At 43.4% G+C, this 18733-nt stretch overlaps 1 protein-coding gene across 2 annotated transcripts; it reads right to left on the reverse strand.

Moving 5' to 3' along the window:
• Window positions 1–952: 952 nt before the first annotated feature.
• Window positions 953–18600, reverse strand: ASMT (acetylserotonin O-methyltransferase). Of its 2 annotated transcripts, XM_075522963.1 has the most exons (9): window positions 17971–18600; window positions 9962–10150; window positions 7963–8137; window positions 6030–6159; window positions 5115–5183; window positions 4467–4585; window positions 3558–3698; window positions 2156–2278; window positions 953–1514 (listed from the first exon to the last, which is right to left on the reverse strand). In XM_075522963.1, exons 2-9 carry the CDS (start codon window positions 10031–10033, stop codon window positions 1303–1305), a joined length of 1041 nt encoding a protein of 346 aa, XP_075379078.1. In that variant the 5' UTR covers window positions 10034–10150; window positions 17971–18600; the 3' UTR covers window positions 953–1302. The 2 variants fall into 2 exon arrangements, with proteins under 2 accessions (XP_075379078.1, XP_075379069.1); XM_075522954.1 differs by lacking the exon at window positions 17971–18600 and having other exon boundaries at window positions 9962–13102.
• Window positions 18601–18733: the final 133 nt, after the last annotated feature.

Consider the following 18733-nt stretch of genomic DNA (forward strand, 5'->3'; position numbering starts at 1 on the left):
ACCTCGCTTTGTCTGGAAAGCGAGCAAGCGTTCAGAACACATTACTCACAGGCTGCAGCTCCTGGCAAAGTCACCTTCATGCCACGTAACTCGCAGGTAGGGAACACTGCACAGTGACTGCAGCTTGTGAGGGAACTCTCCAGAACCACTTGCCCCAACTCTTGCAAGATCCTGTTGATATCTACAGGGCGAGATCCTACTCAGGCATAAACGCACTACCTGCACAGTAGCTTATGAACAGTGCCCTGTTGCTTTGAAGGATGAGAAGGACCATTACATCCTTGTGATTTGATTTTGATATCACAAACCATGACAAAAGGCCAACTTTTCCCTACTGAGGCTACCTTCTCCCTACACTCCACCTCCAATCAAAGGAGCAGGAGGCTCCTATAGATGGCTACTGAGAAGACTGTCTCAGGCTTCTCTAGTATCCATCTTAATGTGCAAATGCAAATAGCCTTCAAGCCACAGCTGCAGCGAGTTACTTTCTGGTGCCTTCTCCAAATGTTTCTCACTCCAGCAATCTGTAATTCTGCTTCCAAGAACTGGGTGAGTTACGGCAGGTTGTGTTGACCAAATCATTTAAAGCACTAGCAGGAGGCATGCAATAAGGACTTCCCCAGTGCATAACTGAATGACTTGGCTGCATCATTCTCCCTCTCAGCTGTCATCTCAGGGCCTGCCCTGTAAAGAGCATCACTGGGCTCCAGCCAGTCACCAAGCTACAAAATTCTTTTTTGTAAATTAAATTAAATCAAACCTAGAAGAAATAAAAAATTAACATCATTTTTCATGCCAAACGCCCCAAGGCTCAGACAGGATTTCTCCTGGAACTCTGAAAAGACTAACCACAAGGAGACATAATTTAGTCTGTTTATACTATATCAATCCCCCAGGAATAAAATTGCAGGTAACAGAGCTCAGTACAGTGATCAGTTTTATTTTGCAGGAATCCAAGTACAAACTCAGCTTTGCTTTTATCAGATACAGTGTTAAAATTGGAAAGAATGAAAAAATCTGAAGCAGACACACTGCCACATTTCTTTTGTGGGTTATTTTTTGTGGAACAGGCATTGATTTCTTTCTCTCTCTTCCAGAGCCAAAGGCAAGCCCTAATCAGGCTGCCAGGTTTACAATCCACACGCATTCAAGGTGTATCATCACTGATTCTCCCGACAATGTATCAGCTTACAAAAAAGTTGGCTGCCTCAACTAAAAGCTAAATCCATGATTGTCTTCTAAGAAGAGAATATCACATTTCTCCACTTATTCTATCATGTTAGGTACATAATGGAGGTACCATTATTTCCTTCCTAAAACAGCATCATAGAGTTTTCCAGTCCTCTTGACTTGAACCTCTCCGAAGCCAGCTGCCTCAAGGAGCTTGCTGTACTCTGCTGCTGTTCGCTCTTTTCCTTCTGTCTGCACCAACATATTCATCGAATACAGTTGGGTTTCTAAAGGCCCACTTTTATCTTCATTCAGAAGCGATTCAACCAGCAGCACTCCACCACCTGGTTGAATAAAGAGAAATAAAACACACACTGAGCTCTGAGAAGATGAGATATTTTTCAGCTGAGTTATTACATCCTAACCTTTAGTTTTAGGAAGAAGCAGTCTCTACATTAAGTCATATTTCAGAATCACAGAAGACAATAAAAGAGCAAAAGAATTGGAGCGTGCCTCTGCCTGGCTACCAAGGTACTGATGTACTGGGGCTGAAGGGGATGCTATGGCTGCGATGGAAATTCCTGCTTCCCCCAGCTGAAACCCGCAGGAGCTGGGTTTACTGATTTTGCCAAGTACTCAGCTTTCTGGGCAATATTTTCAAAGCTTGAGGATTCAACATGATGCTTGATGGGATTTTTACTATGACGTATACACCTGTCTGTCTAAACAATTCCCCAAATCCCCAGTTGTTATACCTAAATATGTTATACCTAAAAATGAGCCCCTGTGGAGAAGGAGACTAAAACTGGAAGCCAGATAATGAGAACTTAGACCAGGCCCTATTTGGCTCAGCTGCACACAGCTGGTTTAGGAAACCAAAATACTAAACCAAGAAACCCCTGCACTGAAACTCTGCCACCTATTGCGCATCGAGACTGGTGTGCTTCACATAACTGATGGGCGAGACGGGTGAGCTCACACCTACCAGGTTTGCAAGCCTTGTGGACTTTTGCCAGCAGCTGCCTGCATTTGTCATCATCCCAATCGTGCAGTATCTTGGATAAAATATACAGTTCAGCTTCTGGAATTGAATCATTAAAGAAGTCTCCTGTAAAGCAAGAATACATGTATTACACAAACCCCCCAAAACACAGAGGGCTGAGTTAAGCAAATATTTTCAGTTCTGTCCAGTTCTAAAGACTCTGGGCTTGCCATGTCCATCACCCACATCAGACAGCAACAGAGTTACCAGGCAACAGTCTTCTGTGGCACTGCATAGGGGAGTTTGGTTTTGTTCAGTCTCAGGAAGGTCTGAAATGTTTAAAAGCAGCAGCTCATCTGAAACAGCCTTTGATGCACAGGAAAGCATTTAAGTAAGTTTTCTCCAATGATAGGAATTCAGATTCATAAAGCGTTAGGAAGAGGAGACAGTTTCTCATGGTTTCTGTCATGGAAAAAAGGAAAGAATTTTCCCTTATCTAAGCAAATTTTCAAAGACCTTCAGTAACCACAGAGCTACATCATAAATCCATAAGGAAAAAATACACATCTCTCACCTCCTAGCACTAGCTTCATCATCATGCCTTTTGTTTAGTACCTGGTGTACTGCATTCAGATTTTTCTCTCTGCATCTTACTTTGTCATTTCCGCTCCTGTTCCTTTGCACCACTGGCACACATAATATTTCCTGTGTTCCTCCATCTTTGTTTTTATATACTCCCTTCCTTCCTCAAGACTTCTTTCCTCTCTCTGAGCTTCAAGCAATATTAAGTCGTTCCACCACTTTGAAGGCTTGTGTAAACATTAAAAATTAGATCTCCCTACACTCATTTTCATCACAGATGGTGCAAAGACCATGCAAGATCTATGGGAACTGTGCGAGAGGAATATGGGCTAGCTCACCCACGTTCAAAGCCATAAATATATTAGGACTTGAAAGTCAATCAATTGTGACCAGAGAAGGAAAACCCCTTGCTCATAGTAGGCCTGACATCCCCCACATCTGCCAGGAGGTCTGCACAGGAGAAAAGGGAGTGTTAGGAAGATTTATAACATGGTATGGCAGTTTTTCAAAATTGACGGACTTTTTTTTTGTTAAAGTACCCTTGTTCCGAAGAAATCAAATAGTTCTGTTCAGGAGTAAAGAGCTTCTGGATTGCTGAATAACCAAGTCGTGTCTCTGAGAGAAGGCAGCTGCAGGTGCACAACTGGGACAGCCCTGCTGTAGCAATGAATTGCAGACCTGGGCTGGGGAAGCTGCAGTCTGGGATGCCCTGTCCACATAAGGGGCAGCTGGAGACCTGAGCCTCCAGTATGGTACCTCTGAGCAGAGACAAGGGGCTCAAGAGCAACAGCTGTAACAACACTACACTGCTGTCCGCACCTACCTTCATGGAAAGCGATCCGATGCTCCTCAGGGGGAATAAATTGCTCTTTGGCCACTTGCACGACTTTTGGCAGGTCATAAATTGTGACCGTGGAATTTGGGTACAAAGAAACACACTCCTGGGCCAAAGCTCCTCCACCTCCTTTGGGAAGAGCAAAAGAAGGTCAGCACTGACACAAAACGAACCTGTTCAGCAACACCCCCATGAAGTGATGCAGGCAACGGTGCATTCAGCCTCATGGCAGCTGGCAAGATACATTTGCTCCCCACGTGTTGCTGAAAGGGTAGAGGAGGGACAGGAGAGGCCGCTGTCTCCATTTGCTCTGCAGGAAGCCCCCATGGCCCCAGCACCCAGCCTGTGGGGTCAGCCCCAGCCCTTACAGCTCTTGCGTACCCCCTCAGCCAGACCCAGCTGTGGATGCTAGAAGGTGGGAAACAAAAAACAGAGCCACTAAACCAGGCACTGGGGAAGCAGCGATGGAGCCTGCGAGGGAGCCTCACCCGTCCCATGAATCCTAGCAATGATCAGCAGCACTGGGACAGCAGGGCGCTGCAGGGTGCAGACAATATCTCAATGGCCCTGACTGAAGGGGAGGAGGAAAGAGCCTGGCACAGGAAGAATGTATCAAGCAAGGCAAGAAAAAATGCCAAACCTGCCACGTACTCAAGGGGATGGGCCACTGCTCAAACACATGAGACTCTGTAGAGAAAAGCATTCAGCTTCCTAATGCTCTCACCACTCCCACATTTCCCTATTTAACCCAACCAAATCAGTAAAACACTCCCTTTATTGCTGAGATATGTCCTACTTTCCATTACTGTACCCATCATATAACATAGGAGTTATTTTTCTTTTCAGAGCTTATAAGACAGTTCAGAGGCTTGTTAAAGAAGATCCACTGACGCTCACCTCCCAGGTCATAGATCTGTGTGAAATGGGAAAGGTCAAATGCAGCAAGAACATCTCTGCCACATATACTCCATACTGAGTTCTGGCCAGCCAGGAATTTCAGCATTTCTTCTTCTGATCTAGTAATGCAAACAGACACAGCACGTAGAAAAGGAAGCTTACAATATCCTTGGTGATTCCTATCATATAACAGTTATTACAGGTTTTAGTTTAAACACTAATCTCTGTTTTTATTGACACTGAATACATTCTCTTTGCATATAAACCTACCTTGAATCTTACTGTAGCAGAAGGGTACAGCTACACATTCATGCATTTCAATAGGGAATTAAGACTAGCAAAGTCCAACAGTGTATTACGCTGCTAATTCTCAGGCTTCCAAGGGATTTTTTTTTCCTTCAAGCTACCATTGCCTCTGTGCCACAGACCTGTGATATGTTTTTCAGAATAGGAAATCATATACTTGTATTCAAAATATCAGACAGTGTCCCAGTAATGGATATGGTTGAGAAAGGAAAACACAGCATGATGGTTCTGATGACTGGGATTCTCACATCATCATATTTAATTGTCCTGAGCCATAATTAAAAACATTAATTTTAACTACAATAATAAGAATAAAATTTCTATAAATATACTAATGATTACCTGTACATTGCTCCAAAAGGGTCTTTAGATGAAATGCCAAAAGCTCTTTCATATTGGTTTCTTCCTTCTCTAAAATAGCAACCAAAAAAGCATATGAGTGTGGATTTCTTTTTCTTTCACCCAAACACACCTCGGAGCTGTAGTTTCAGCTAGTTCATCACTGTGGAAGGTGCTCAACTTTGTACAGAACATATGCCAGCCTGTTTGTAATGGCTGTAAAGGCACCCACACTTGCTACCCCAAAATATGCTGATATATTTCTCAACCTTTCACAAGAATGACTGGTTCTTTTCAAGGCCAGGTTGGACAGAGCTTTGAGCAACCTGCTCTAGTGGAAGGTATGTCTGCCTGTGGCAGGGGGGTTCAACTAGATGAACTTTAACGTCCCTTCCAACCCAAACCGTTCTATGATTCTATGATTTATGGGAACACATCTCAGGTAAAGGTGCGAGAGTGGTACAATCATCACCATCACACACACCATGTTTGATCATCAGTTGCACAGACTGGAACAAGTGAGGCTCCAGCCTCATACTAAACTACTCCTATATAGCTTTGCAACAGAAGTATCCTTAGCCATCATGACTCATCATTTACTTTGTTGACGCCTCCCCAAGTAAGAGCCACTGTAATGATCAAGTGCTTTCCTGAAGGTCAAACACACAGAAATCTGATTCCTAGCTCATCTCTATCATCAGAAGGAAAAGGAAAACAAGAACATGCACAAATAGAAAACAAGAAAAAAAAAAAGAACACATATTGGCTGTGTTAACAGCCAGAATGATCTGTTGGATTTTCTTTCTGAGAACCAGTCAGCATCTTCATTGTGCCCTTCCCCAGAAACATGCCACTCTGGGAGCAGCCACACAGATGCTGCAAAGCAGTCTGCAACAGACAGCGTACAACACTCCTTACCTCACAGCATCGGCCAGGTAATGCCAGCACAAGTAGACTGTATTGGAGTAATACATCATAATATGATACTGAGACTTAGGACTTGATTTTGTAAGGTAGATGTTGGAAATTTCTGTGTTTCTGTAGAGGGCTAAAGGGTGAAATAAATATATTTACTAACATGTATAATATACCATCTCACCAAGCCTATCATACAACATGGTACTCATCACCAGAAGACGTCTATATGACCAAAGACACTAACACATTGCTTCTACAATCAATCCTTCCACTGCAATGAGCAGTGGGTGAGGGTTGCTGAAAAGTGTGTTGCCCCATTCAATGTGAGTAAACACTATCTACCTACACTTACTCCAGCACCAAACATTTCTTTCAAGAACAGCAAGAGGAATGCCTTATGAGTGTTATCATTTACCTACAGGCTTCTACTATCAGAGGAAGATTTTGGTATGCTCTATTTAAATGAGAAACCTTGCAGACAAGTTTTTTTTTCCAATGAACAAGGTCAGCAAGTGAGAGACAAGTCCCCAAAACATCATGCCAACCACACCTGCCCTCTCTCAGTTCACTAGGGCAGGACCGTCTGCAGACCAGATGAATGCCCAAAGGGCTCACAGAAATCTCTCCTGCTTCCTCCAATGCATCTGCAGTGGCATCACTCACCCATGGGACTGGCATACAAAAGGAATATAAAAGATAGATCCTGCTTCCCCTAAACTCATTGGGCAACTGTCGTGGTTTCGGCTGGGATAGAGTTAATTTTCTTCCTAGTAGCTGGTATAGTGCTGTGTTTTGGATTTAGCATGAGAATGATGTTGATAACACGCTGATGTTTTAGTTGTTGCTAAGTAATGCTTACACTAGTCAAGGACTTTTCAGCTTCCCATGCTCTGCCAGGTGCACAAGAAGCTGGGAGGGGGCACAGCCAGGACAGCTGACCCCAACTGACCAAAGGGCTATTCCATACCGTATGATGTCATGCTCAGTATAGAAACTGAGGGGGGGAGTTGGCCGGGGGGTAGCGATCACTGCTCGGGGACGGGCTGGGCATTGGTCAGTGAGTGGTGAGCCGTTGCATCACTTGGGGTTTTTTTTGTTTTTCCCTGGTTCTCTCTCTCTCTCCCTCCCCTCCCCCCTTACAATTTATTATTTTATTTTATTTCAATTATTAAACTGTTCTTATCTCAGCCCACAAGTTTTCTTACTTTTGCTTTTCAGATTCTCTCCCCCATCCCACCGGGGGGCGAGGGGGGGGAGGGGAGGGTGAGCAAGCAGCTGTGTGGTGCTCAGTTGTCAGCTGAAGCTAAACCACGACAGCAACTACTGCAAACTGTAAAACATGGCAAGGCAACACAAGCTAGGGCAGGAGACACAACTTGTAAGACTCTGGTTAGTCCTGACCAGTTGTCTGATGGCCACAGATCCCTTCTGACCACGTGGACTCAACGTCTGTGATGCAAGGGCAAGCTTACATCACCTCTCAGTTCAGATCAGCAACCGAACAAAATACTTCACTCAGTGGTAAAGCCCCAAAGAAAAGAAAAACTTGTTTTTAAATCATGCTGTTGCCCATGCACCCTGGCATTTTGTTTTAAGGTTTAAAATCATGTCCACACCTCAGAGCTTTCTTGAGACCAGCTCTGCAGATACTCTGAATATCTTCTCCAAGGTCACTTGAAGCGCTTGCACAAAGTAGTTTAGGGATATAGAGCCCTTCACCTGGGTTTTACTTTACACCTTTAATCATGCTGACATTTGCTGCTTCTCTTTCAGCTGAAGAGGGGATGGTGTTCTCAAGTAATTCTCTCCTCCTTCCAGCTACCATAACTGGCCTAACACTAGATATCACCTCTCCCCACACACCTCGCCTCACTTTCAAAACTATCCGAGGCTTAAGTCTTTTAGTTTCTTCCCCTTCTTCTGCCTTTATTACCTCCTCCTTGTGTCAGCTCTACTGCCAAGAGCTTCAATCCCACACAGGCATCCAGCAGTCTTTCCATCCCCGTGGTGCTGGTACCCAAGTGCGCAGCAATGGCATCTGAAGACAGAGGCTCTCCTGACTCCAGCAGAAGATCAAACACCCCCAGCTCACAGGCAGTGAACATAACCTGGGGGTAAGGAAAGGTGGGAGCAAGGGATCAGGTGAAAGCACCAAAGCCTATTGCATTTCTAAAGCTGCCTTTTTGGAGAAAATATACACACGATAATATTTTTTTCATGTAAAATCATATTTCATATAGACAAGTCCAATGACTAAACTGAAGTTTCTCTGAACACCAATAATACCATACAGTGCTTGTAGCGCACCTTTTTTAATTTCTTTTCCTTTTCTGGCGAAGCCAGCCAATGTTTTTGGCTCACAAAGGTTAACATTTAGAGACCAGGTTTTACGTGTGAATGTTCCTACCTCTTCCTTAGTTTCAGAGCACATTCTCACAGTCTCTCTTGCTTTTTGCCTGAAGAGCACAAAGGCAAGACTGGGTGGTGGTGGGTTTTTCTGTAGTTGTTTCTATTCTTTAAGTAAGGATCTAACGTACGCTCCAGTGAACCCTGGACACTCTTCTGTCCTTGCAGCAGGGGGGAATATCCCACTCCATGGACCCTATTTTCAGGGACTGACATGCATGACTAGAGTGGTCTCCCTGAGACAGCGAGGTTCCTCTCGGCCAAAAAGAGTGTCTCATTTGGGCCAGCAGAATTGCCTTGTCTTTTCATAGAGAAGGAAGGTGAGTAACATCTCCAGGAACAACCTTCAACCTTCAGACAGGCATAGGTAACCATACATAAGAAAAACATCCTTCTTTAGCTGTACATAGTCAAGTTTACAAGTATTAGCCTATTTCTCTGGCCACACAAACATTCCTAAAACACTAACAAAGGCATCAACTCCGTTGACTGCCTGTATCTACAATGATTTGATAATGTCCATGGAAAGCTCCTTTTACCCTCAGTAAGAACATGGTTTAATCAACGTTGAGATTGTTTCTCAAAAACATAGTACCAGTGTTGATTTGGAAAGCATTGGGCACTCCTCTTTCTCACCAAGAAAAAGGATTTTTCATTATCCATTTTCCCTCTCTTTACTGTCAGCTCTGCCTTTCAGGAATCTTCAGATGCAGCAGTATTTGCACAACCCAGAGAGCATTCCTTCCGTTAGCATGTTGGCCAGAGGTGCAGCAAGAGACAATAGCAAAGGTAACTAAATAGTAAATGAGGAAAAAATCTCCACTGCACTGGATATTATAATTTTATGCCCATGTGACTACATACACAGAAAGGCAAGTAACATCAGGAAACAATACGGAAAGTGGAACTACTAGTTCTACCTTTGTGCCTTAATCAAATGCTGTTTGGAAAAACAGTCATTATACCAGACTCTTTCTTTCGCCTGAAAAGAGGCAATACACAGTTGTTCTCAAGCTCAGCCTTCTGCATAATACATACAGACAAACCATGGGAGAGGGAAGGAAATTCTTTGAGAAGATATTTGAAAAATCTTGTTCTTTGCATGGTTTAACAGAGAGCGGAAAAGGCAATTCAAGTCAGCTGTTTCTCAAACTCCAAAAATGAAAAGTGGGAAGAAATCCCACCACCGAAGGAACCTTCCACATTTGAGGCAATCAGACATCAAGCCCTCAGCTATAAACCCCTGTGTTTTTTCTAAAGCCTCTTGCAGAGACAAGGTGTGCTCATCCAAGCCCCCAAAGGTCAGAGGGGTCTCAATAAATGCTAAGTCTCTCCTGAGGGGTCAGGTCATTTTCAAATCTTCTTTCTTTCCAAATTTCCTTCCTGCCTAGATGAGCAGACAGGATGCTTTCTTATGAGATGGTTTTGGTTCCAAAGACTTACATTCAGGACCTAAAGTGAGATCCTTGAATATTTCTGTCTGCATACTCTTAGGCACCTATCCAAGACTGAGTTATATTTCTTACCTTTGAGACTAAAAATCCACTGTTGTATTGCAAGATGACTTCAGGATAGTCAAGGTCTTCTGTGGAATTCATCTTCTGTCTGGACTGAGGCACAGATTCTCTGGTCCTCTTAATTTAAATAAGCTGCTTTCCACCAGGCACTGAGCACACCAGCTGATCCACTTAATCTTATTGCTTCTGAGAAACACACTGGTTACAAAACATGTTAGCTAAGCTATGTGGCTTCAATGGGTCTTTCTATCAGGTTCAGCTGTTTCTTTGGATCTTCCATCATCAAGTATAAGGCTAAAGAAGCAGCACGGATTAAAGCTTTTATTGTCAGTTCAGCAGTCGGTTAACACGCTGGTACTTCAGAAGCACTTGAAAGCTTGTAACAAGCAAAACAGAAATCAGTACAGAACAGCATCAAGAACCTGAACTCAATGCGATGCACCAGGATTTCATAAACCAAAGTGGAGTCTTACTCGGGGCTTGTTACAAAGCAGCTCTACTCCATCAGGCTGGCATTTTGATGCTGAAAGACTTCCCAAGAACAGAAATCCTTACATATGTCAGTCAGCCCAATGACATGACCCCAGAGGAAAGAAGACAATTTGGCAACACAATTCTTCAAGTGAAATGTGGATATTCCCAGGGGTTTGAGAGTGAAGGAATATCAGCTCTGCTCAAAGCGGTCACGGCACACTCCTCACCAAGCCTGGCATCTCCCACGGCCCTAATTCTACTCACCCCTCACTTGAACGTATGCACAGCGCTTACCTTCACCATGCTGAAACAGAGACTTGTTCAGCCTCAGGCTCCGGGTCATGTATCAGGGCCTCAGACCTTACCCACGCAAGGAAAATGACTGGCATAACTACTAAATAGCAGACAAGAGCTGCTGAGGAAATAATCTAAGAGCAGAGTCCACACAAGGAGCTGAAGGAGAAGAAAGCATCCCACCACAGTCTGTGCCTGGAATAATTCCCACCCAGGTGTAGAAAACCCAGGTGTGCTTCCCTGGCCTGGTTTGCAAGCCATGCCCATGGAAAGGATAAAAGAAACATGTAGCCAGAGGGGAGCTGAAACTTGTTATGATGGGCACAGGTCCAGGTGACCCTGGGGCTGGCCATAGGGTACACCCCCTCCCTAAGTGCAGAAGCAGCCAGTCCGAAGAGAAGCTGTAAGAGTCTGTTTGTTGTGATGCTTTGCTGCAGTGACTAGTTTGCTCTGACAATGATCACTCAGGTAAACTCTACAAGGAATTAAATCTACTCACGTTCCTTTTCCATATTTTGCAGGTCCCCCCACATACTGGCTTAGAAAGCAAAGCCTGTTTGATAGCAGCACCACAGCAAGGTTGTCCTACTTGCACTTTGCCATGTTTTGGCAGAGCAGGGTGCTGAGGGATGGCAAAACGTTCTACGTTGTCCAGCTGGCTGCCACAGTCTTCCTCCCCTTCTCTGCAAAACTAACCAGGGGCATGCAGAAAGTCCTTGGGAAGAAACAATGAAATGATTGCCAAGTGCCAGATGTGGCACGGATTTCAACTTCACGCAGAACATACCTCACAGGTCTTTCATCAGAAAATTAAAACCCTGGATTAGTTTCCCGAAACCTCTCTGCTCCACTGTCCACTGCTCCAGCTTGTAAATGCCTGCCATGTCGCCCATCTTGCCTTTATGGCCAGACGCTGCAACTCTCAGGTGAGAAAAGACCCCTTCCATCAAGAAAAGACTCACAGTTTTTATATCACACATTTAGTGACCCTTCATGAAACAACATTAAATGAGACCTGACTTACGTAATACAGTGATGGCAAAATGTTACAAAATAGCATTTTTTTTTCAGTGGTAGCTTTCTCCATGCTTCAGCAGTTAAGTTAATGGGCAAAACTTGAACAATACAGTGATCAACATGCAGATCCACATTTTGTGTACATTAGCTTGATGTATGTTTAAAGACTGCACTTTACAACTTTGTCCCAATGCAACATTTTAATGTTCTCTTCCTTTCCTAGGAAGTAGGGTTGTATTTATATGCTGCTGCTGAAGGTTAGTTCTGTGCTTCTCTTTTGAACATGCCTCATTTTAGAAGAAACAGGCTAGTATAAAGTTTTCCATGTGTTCCTTCTGACCACTTTGTGGATGCAGTAGAACTTTCTCAACTTAAAGGCTTCACTGGATAATCCTTCTGTGAATCTGTATTTTCCATTCAGATCTTTACATTTCAGCCAAAAGATGTTGTATCTCTTTTAGCCAGCAGTGAAATAGCAAACTACTTTGAGTTAGTTGTTAAAATTAGCTAAGCAGATGTCACAGTTATCAGCCTTTTTCCCCTCTGTACACAACTCAGAAACAGTACTTGTTCCCCAGGTTCTAACACCACAGGGTCTCCTGTGTTACCAGAACACTAGGTCCGAATATACAAAAGCTACAGCAAACACCGAACTGTAGAAACACTTAGACCTCCTCATCCTGGCCAACGCAGCCTGTAAATATAGTGCTACTGTCTTGCTAGTGCACCAGACTTCACTGTTCAGTACAGGTTAGACACTAATATTCTGTTCATTTTGTACTGTGGAGGCCGGAGATCACAACACACCTCTCTACCAGAGTGACTGTGAATCTGTGCAGCTTGCATTTGACAAGACATGGTTTCTCTGAAGGAAAAGCCTGGACAACAGGTTTCAAGAACACAGCTACATTCATAATGGACATCTTCCCCTGCTATCCTCACCTCAAGGAGAGCGCATGAGCTCAGTTTCTATTTAGGAACTTCCGTCTGCACATGCAATGAGTGCGATTCTGCAAAGTTCATTCATTTGCACAAATCTAGACCCGCTCTCACTGATCATGCTACAGCTTTTTCAGTTCCTCAGACTCATTCTAAAGACAGTTCTATAGGAAAAGAAAGCTCAAAAACTTCTCACGAAGTCTCCATCTATATGGATAACCAGGTCAACTTATTGCCCTCAATAGGTTTCCCTCTCCTCTGATTAAAATAGAGAAAAAAAATTGTACATAGATAAATATCACTAGCCAAAGATAAATAGTTATCCAAAAGATTAGAAAGGTGTAGGATGTCCTGGTTTCGGCTGGGATAGAGTTAATTTTCTTCCTAGTAGCTAGTATAGTGCTGTGTTTGGGATTTTAGTATGAGAATAATATTGATAACACACTGATGGTTTAGTAGTTGCTAAGTCATGCTTACACTAGTCAAGGACTTTTCAGCTCCCCATGCTCTGCCAGGTGCACAAGAAGCTGGGAGGGGGCATAGCCAAGACAGTTGATCCAAACTGGCCAAAGGGCTATTCCATACCATATGGCGTCATGCTCAGTATAGAAACTGGGGGCAGTTGGCCAGGGGGCAGCGATCGCTGCTCGGGGACTGGCTGGGTGTCAGTCCAGTGGGTGGTGAGCAGCTGTATCTCTGGGGTTTTTTTTTCCTTGGGTTTTGTTCCTCTCTCTCTCTTGTTGTTTTCCTTCTCATTACAATTTATTATTATTATCATTTTTTGTTCCAATTATTAAACTGCTCTTATCTCAACCCTCGAGTTTTCTTACTTTTCCTCTTCCAATTCTCTCCCCCTTCCCACCGGGGAGGGGAGGGTGAATGAGCGGCTGGGTGGTACTGAATTGCCGACTGGGGCTAAACCACAATAAGGAAAATAAAAATATTTCTCTGCCAAAGGCCACTTCTGCCTGCCCACTACTGAGAAACAAATTGGTGTAATTTTGCCCAAGCATAAATATTTCCCATTCCCGGGATCATAACAGCTCTTCAGATCCAGGCCATCAGCCACACCGGAAGCAAATACTCACCACACTGAAGTATACATTTCTCTTCCGTTGAGCTAAACAAAACAACTCTAGGAAGCGCTAGCTGCTGCTAGCTAGCTTATAGACCACTTTCCTCAAATGACTCAGCCCCAGATTGGTAATCAGGTATTACAGTGACATTTAGTACAGCTGCGTCATGAGTATGAAAATGCTCAGCCCTTGGTTCTTGTAGTTTTCACTAAGTAACAGACAGTTATGTGCACAGCTGTAGACTAGCATGTCCTAACAGGCCATAAATTCACTTCTATTAAGGCAAAGTTATAGGGTGCAAGAGGCTCTGGTAATAACATGACCACACAGTTAATTAAACCCACTTGAAGTACTTTTTCAATTAGGACTAAATCTGTCTGAGGACACCAGATGTAATCGTCTAATGGGATTGCTACCCGTAGCAAGATGTAGGGGAGGAGGGTTGCAGATAACCCACACCAGATTGATGCAAAGCCACACACAGTGTGTTGCTGTTTCCACATAAATTGTTAGTGAGGCTTAAAGTCTAAGCTTCTTTTAAGCTACAAATGCATTCATGAAGATGAAATTGCAATGGCTTGCTTTTTCTGAAAACCCCATCAAGGTTTTTGTCATAGTGCTTAGACCACGCACAGGCTAAAGCCGTTACTTTACTTCCACAGTTCTATTTTGGTGATGAATTTTTCTTTGCCTAAATGACTCACTACAGACAAATACTACACAAAAAATAATTATGTCATTTTTGCTTAACATTCGAAAGTAAGAAATTATCTATGAACAAAGAAGATTTGGTAAAATTAATGTGCCTGCCAGTGAAAAATGGCAGATGACACTATTTTCACACATGCAGCCTTCCTTATAAGCAACAAGTACAAATCTCAGGGACGTGACTACAATAATGAGTTTCAATAATGCAGTATGGAAACAACTGTGCCTCGCTATCATTAGTAAGCCTCTAAGTACACCCAGCTTATATCAGATGGCCTAGAAGTGCACTAAGATAACACAGTTTGTGCCCCTTTTTTTTTTTTTTTAAGAATACTAAAAAGCCAAGATACTCAGCATCATAGTTTTTCTTTGAAATACAACATCCAGTTTTAACTAAGTGCTCATTTTCTTCTTTATAACTTCTAATTCTTCTCATGTTTTACAATAGATGCATTTTCCTAGTAACATGACTATTGCTTCTGTCAGTTTTTGACACCAACTAATTTTATTTTTTTCCTGTTTACATCACATATACTACTTGCAGACATTTGGAGTGGGCAGGAAATCCTGTACACCCAGCTCATTCTTTAAGTAAACCCTCCCTTCTCTTCAGTTTTCCTTATAGTAAAAACTCTGACTGAGAATGCCTTTTGAAGTCCGTCACAAGCAATCCAGAGTTGTTCTTGGTTTAACGTCCTGGCCTGCAAGTAATCTCTCAACAAATAATTCAACCAAATATTCATTGAGATCTCTGTCAGAGGAAGGTCCCAGCAGATAAAAGGCATAGTCTCCCTGAGGACAGACAGGTTCACTAGCTAAAAACGGTAGAGGCCGAAACTTTAAAGAGAGAGAGATGCAAAAAGAAAACCAAGATGGACAGCAGCTAAGGCAGGCTCTCACATCAGAAATTACTTGTGCTCTGTCAAGCATCACAAAGGCAATAAGTGGACATGCAACTACCTTGCACAGGCCATTTTACACTTGCTAATCTGATAATCCTCTCCTCCATTTCTTCAAAAAGAGAGCGTCAGAAATAAGTGTTCCCTTGGCTTGGCATGGGCAAGCACCCCTGAAGTCCTTTTGAAGTGGCTCACTTCAAATGTTTTTCATGGCCTTATGCTGTTTGCAAGTGTGCTGGTTTTGGCTGGGATAGAGTTAATTTTCTTCATAGTAGCTACTATGGGGCTGTGTTTTGGATTTGTGCTGGAAACAGTGTTGATAATACAGGGATGTTTTCATTACTGCTGAGCAGTGCTTACAGAGTCAAGGCCTTTTCTGCTTCTCACCCCACCCCACCAGCGAGGAGGCTGGGGGTGCACAAGAAGTTGGGAGGGGACACAGCCAGGACAGCTGACCCCAGCTGACCAAAAGGATATTCCATACCATATGGTGTCATGCTCAGTATATAAAGCTGGGGGAAGAAGGAAGGGGGGGATGTTGAGAGTTATGGCATTTGTCTTCCTAAATCACCGTTAAGCATGATGGAGCCCTGCTTTCCTGGAGGTGGCTGAACACCTGCCTGCCCATGGGAAGGAGTGAATGAATTCTTTGTTTTGCTTTGCTTGTGTATGTGGCTTTTGCTGTACCTATTAAACTGTCTTTATCTCAACCCACAAGTTTTCTCAATTTTCCAATTCTCTCCCCCATCCCACCAGGGGGGAGTGAGCAAGCAGCTGGGTGGGGCTTAGTTGCCAGCTGGGGTTAAACCATGATAACAAGCCATGTCAGGTCCAGTGAGCAGAAGAGAAAGACTTTGCCAGCCCTTCCCTTTTGCAGTTAAGGTAGAAAGTAACAGACGCCGCTAGGCAATTCCTTAGAGCACTTACAGACACATGTCCAGGATTGTATGCAGAATTGCAGGGAAGACCTGGTCTGAGGGTGATCAATTCTTGTTCAGACACTTTGTTGGCAGGTTGAGACTGCTATCTGGGAGTGACTGTGATGCTACCACACCATTATCCCTTCATATTGTCCTACAAATAGTCCAGTTTCAAGGACAGCACTCCTGGGCATGCCATCCAGAGCAGGTAGAGCTCACTTCGCAGGTGCCACAGTGCACATGTGACTGGAATTGTTGTCTAATTGATACCTAATTTAATCAGCCTTAGACCTTCAAAAGTTTTATAACCTACTACTATGGCAAAGCATTTGTTTGAGCTAATCTATGATTTTTTTTTTTGTGAGGCAGAAGGAGATGTATTCCATGGATGCAGCATGCGAGGGGGAACCAGAGCAAATTCATTTTCTGTGCTGTGATTAAAGAAGAAAGGATGGTGGTGCATACTATTTCAAACAAGCCACAAGAGCCCAGTATCAGAGTAAGTACAAAAAAAATAGAGGTACACTTCCTTTTAACAACAATAATACTTACACATGTAGGAATGTAAGACACTAGAGGGATCCATTCTGCACACCCAGTTCTGAAGGATAAACTGTAACTAGATTGCTGCTTTATACAAACACTAGCAACAACTCTGCGAATTTATTATGAAGCAGCAAAAGACACATTCTGCAAACATGTTCATTGGGCTGGGGAAGGGCCAGATCAACAGAGTGCAACATAAGCTTAATGAAATGGGTGTTGTATCCAGATTATAACCAGACCTCAAAGGCAGGATACCAGATCAAAATACAGGTAATACATATATTTCCTCTTACTTATAATAAAAAAACCCCTTAACTTGGATAGCAATACAAGACATCAGTGGTCAATTTTGCTCACCCACTTATGAATTACAGCATCTGCCAAACTAGTTGGTTTAATTGCTGTCTTATATAGAATCTAACAACATCTCTACCTCTGCTATCAAACATGAGCAGCTGCATTAGTCTGTTACACAATCCTATACATGTTCAAGAACTCCCCTAAAGCTGACACTGGTGTGATGTCCAGGTAGCACTGATCAGTGATCAACTCTCACTGGTTTGCGTTAATAGCCTTGCAGTCCCTGGTACAGTCCTGGGCTCCCAATTTTGGGAGCCACTGCAAAAGTTCCCATTTTCTCTAATAGCTTTCAAAACGATGCTTCCAGATAACATATCAAATGTTTTTTATATGCATACCTAATCACGCATATACCCTTATTCTAGGTCATTGAATAGATTACTCTGCAAATGTAGAGTCAATTAGAAAAAAACACGGATATGGTCACAGCTTTGGTAACCACTTCTTACTAATATCAATTACTTCCAGCAATATGACTCACACATTATCAAAATTACTTTACCACAGCAGGCAGTAAGCAGGTGGAAAGCACCACAACAATCATATTGAAGGGCTTGGCCTTGCCCCTGTGGAGAAGGTGTAGTTTCTTTTGAATAAGCCGCTTCCTAAGTCACCTAGTGCAGGCTGAGGCAAGGAGATAAAATGAAAATTGCAGGCCGAAAGGCTGCTAAGTGCAGAGGCTCATCAGCCCTCAGATAGAAACAAGAGAAGACATTCTTCTTTAAAGATCAGAACTGGACCATGTGGTAACACTGTCCATAGCAACAGGAACTTGGATTTCTTACCCTTTTGAGGCTCATGTTCTTCTTTGCTTAACAAGGGCTGCAGGAAAACCACTCCTGGCTGCCGTTGCCAACAGCCACAGTGAGGCAACAGCACACGCAGGGACAGCACACCCTGCACAGCACAGGGAGGCTCAGGAGCTTTGGCCCACAACATTCCCACCCCCTTCAGCTCAGACCTTGCTGCAAGCAGTCTGTGATAAGCAGGGTCCTCATCCTCAAACACTAAGAGGTCACCCACTGCCTTTATCATTAGATGATTAATACACTTCTGAACCCTACACATCCTCAAGAGCAAGGTGGGTTCCCACTGGCTTGATCCTATCCTCCGACACCTCTATAAGGACAAAAGGGAGATACTGTGTTCTGTGGCGACAGATGTGAAATCTCTCCTGGAGCCGAGTGCAAGAAGAGAGGTGCATCCTCACAACTGAGAAAACTCTCTTCCTGTCTCATGGTGCGACTTAAGACTCAAGAATGGAGGCAGAACATTGGAAGAAACCCTGGGCATTTCTTGGGACTCAGTAAGCACAAAAGGGCTCAGAGGTCTCTCTCACTGCCACCACAGCTTTCCAGCAGGCATGAACACAGTGCTGTACTGTGGAGTCACCCTATCCATGGCCTAATGGGATTTACACCCCATATTTATACCACACCAGTCCTGAAGAAATTTTTCCACTACTGAAGGAAAAAAAACATACCAGTAAAGAGTGAACCTGAGCTTTCCCCAGCAACTGATCTTAAAGTAAGCTTAAAATTGACAAGT

This window comes from Mycteria americana, chromosome 1 (genome assembly GCF_035582795.1).
Source record: "Mycteria americana isolate JAX WOST 10 ecotype Jacksonville Zoo and Gardens chromosome 1, USCA_MyAme_1.0, whole genome shotgun sequence".
NCBI classification, from domain to species: Eukaryota; Metazoa; Chordata; class Aves; order Ciconiiformes; family Ciconiidae; genus Mycteria; species Mycteria americana.

Bases quoted from the DNA above. Each gene is read 5' to 3' on its own strand.
- ASMT (XM_075522963.1), bottom strand. From the start codon at position 10,033: ATGAATTCCACAGAAGACCTTGACTATCCTGAAGTCATCTTGCAATAC. The intron at 8,138-9,961 runs GTAAGAAATATA...CCTTACCCCCAG, and splicing joins GTGGATTTTTAGTCTCAAAG to GTTATGTTCACTGCCTGTGA. The intron at 4,586-5,114 runs GTAATCATTAGT...TTGCATTACTAG, and splicing joins CCTTTTGGAGCAATGTACAG to ATCAGAAGAAGAAATGCTGA.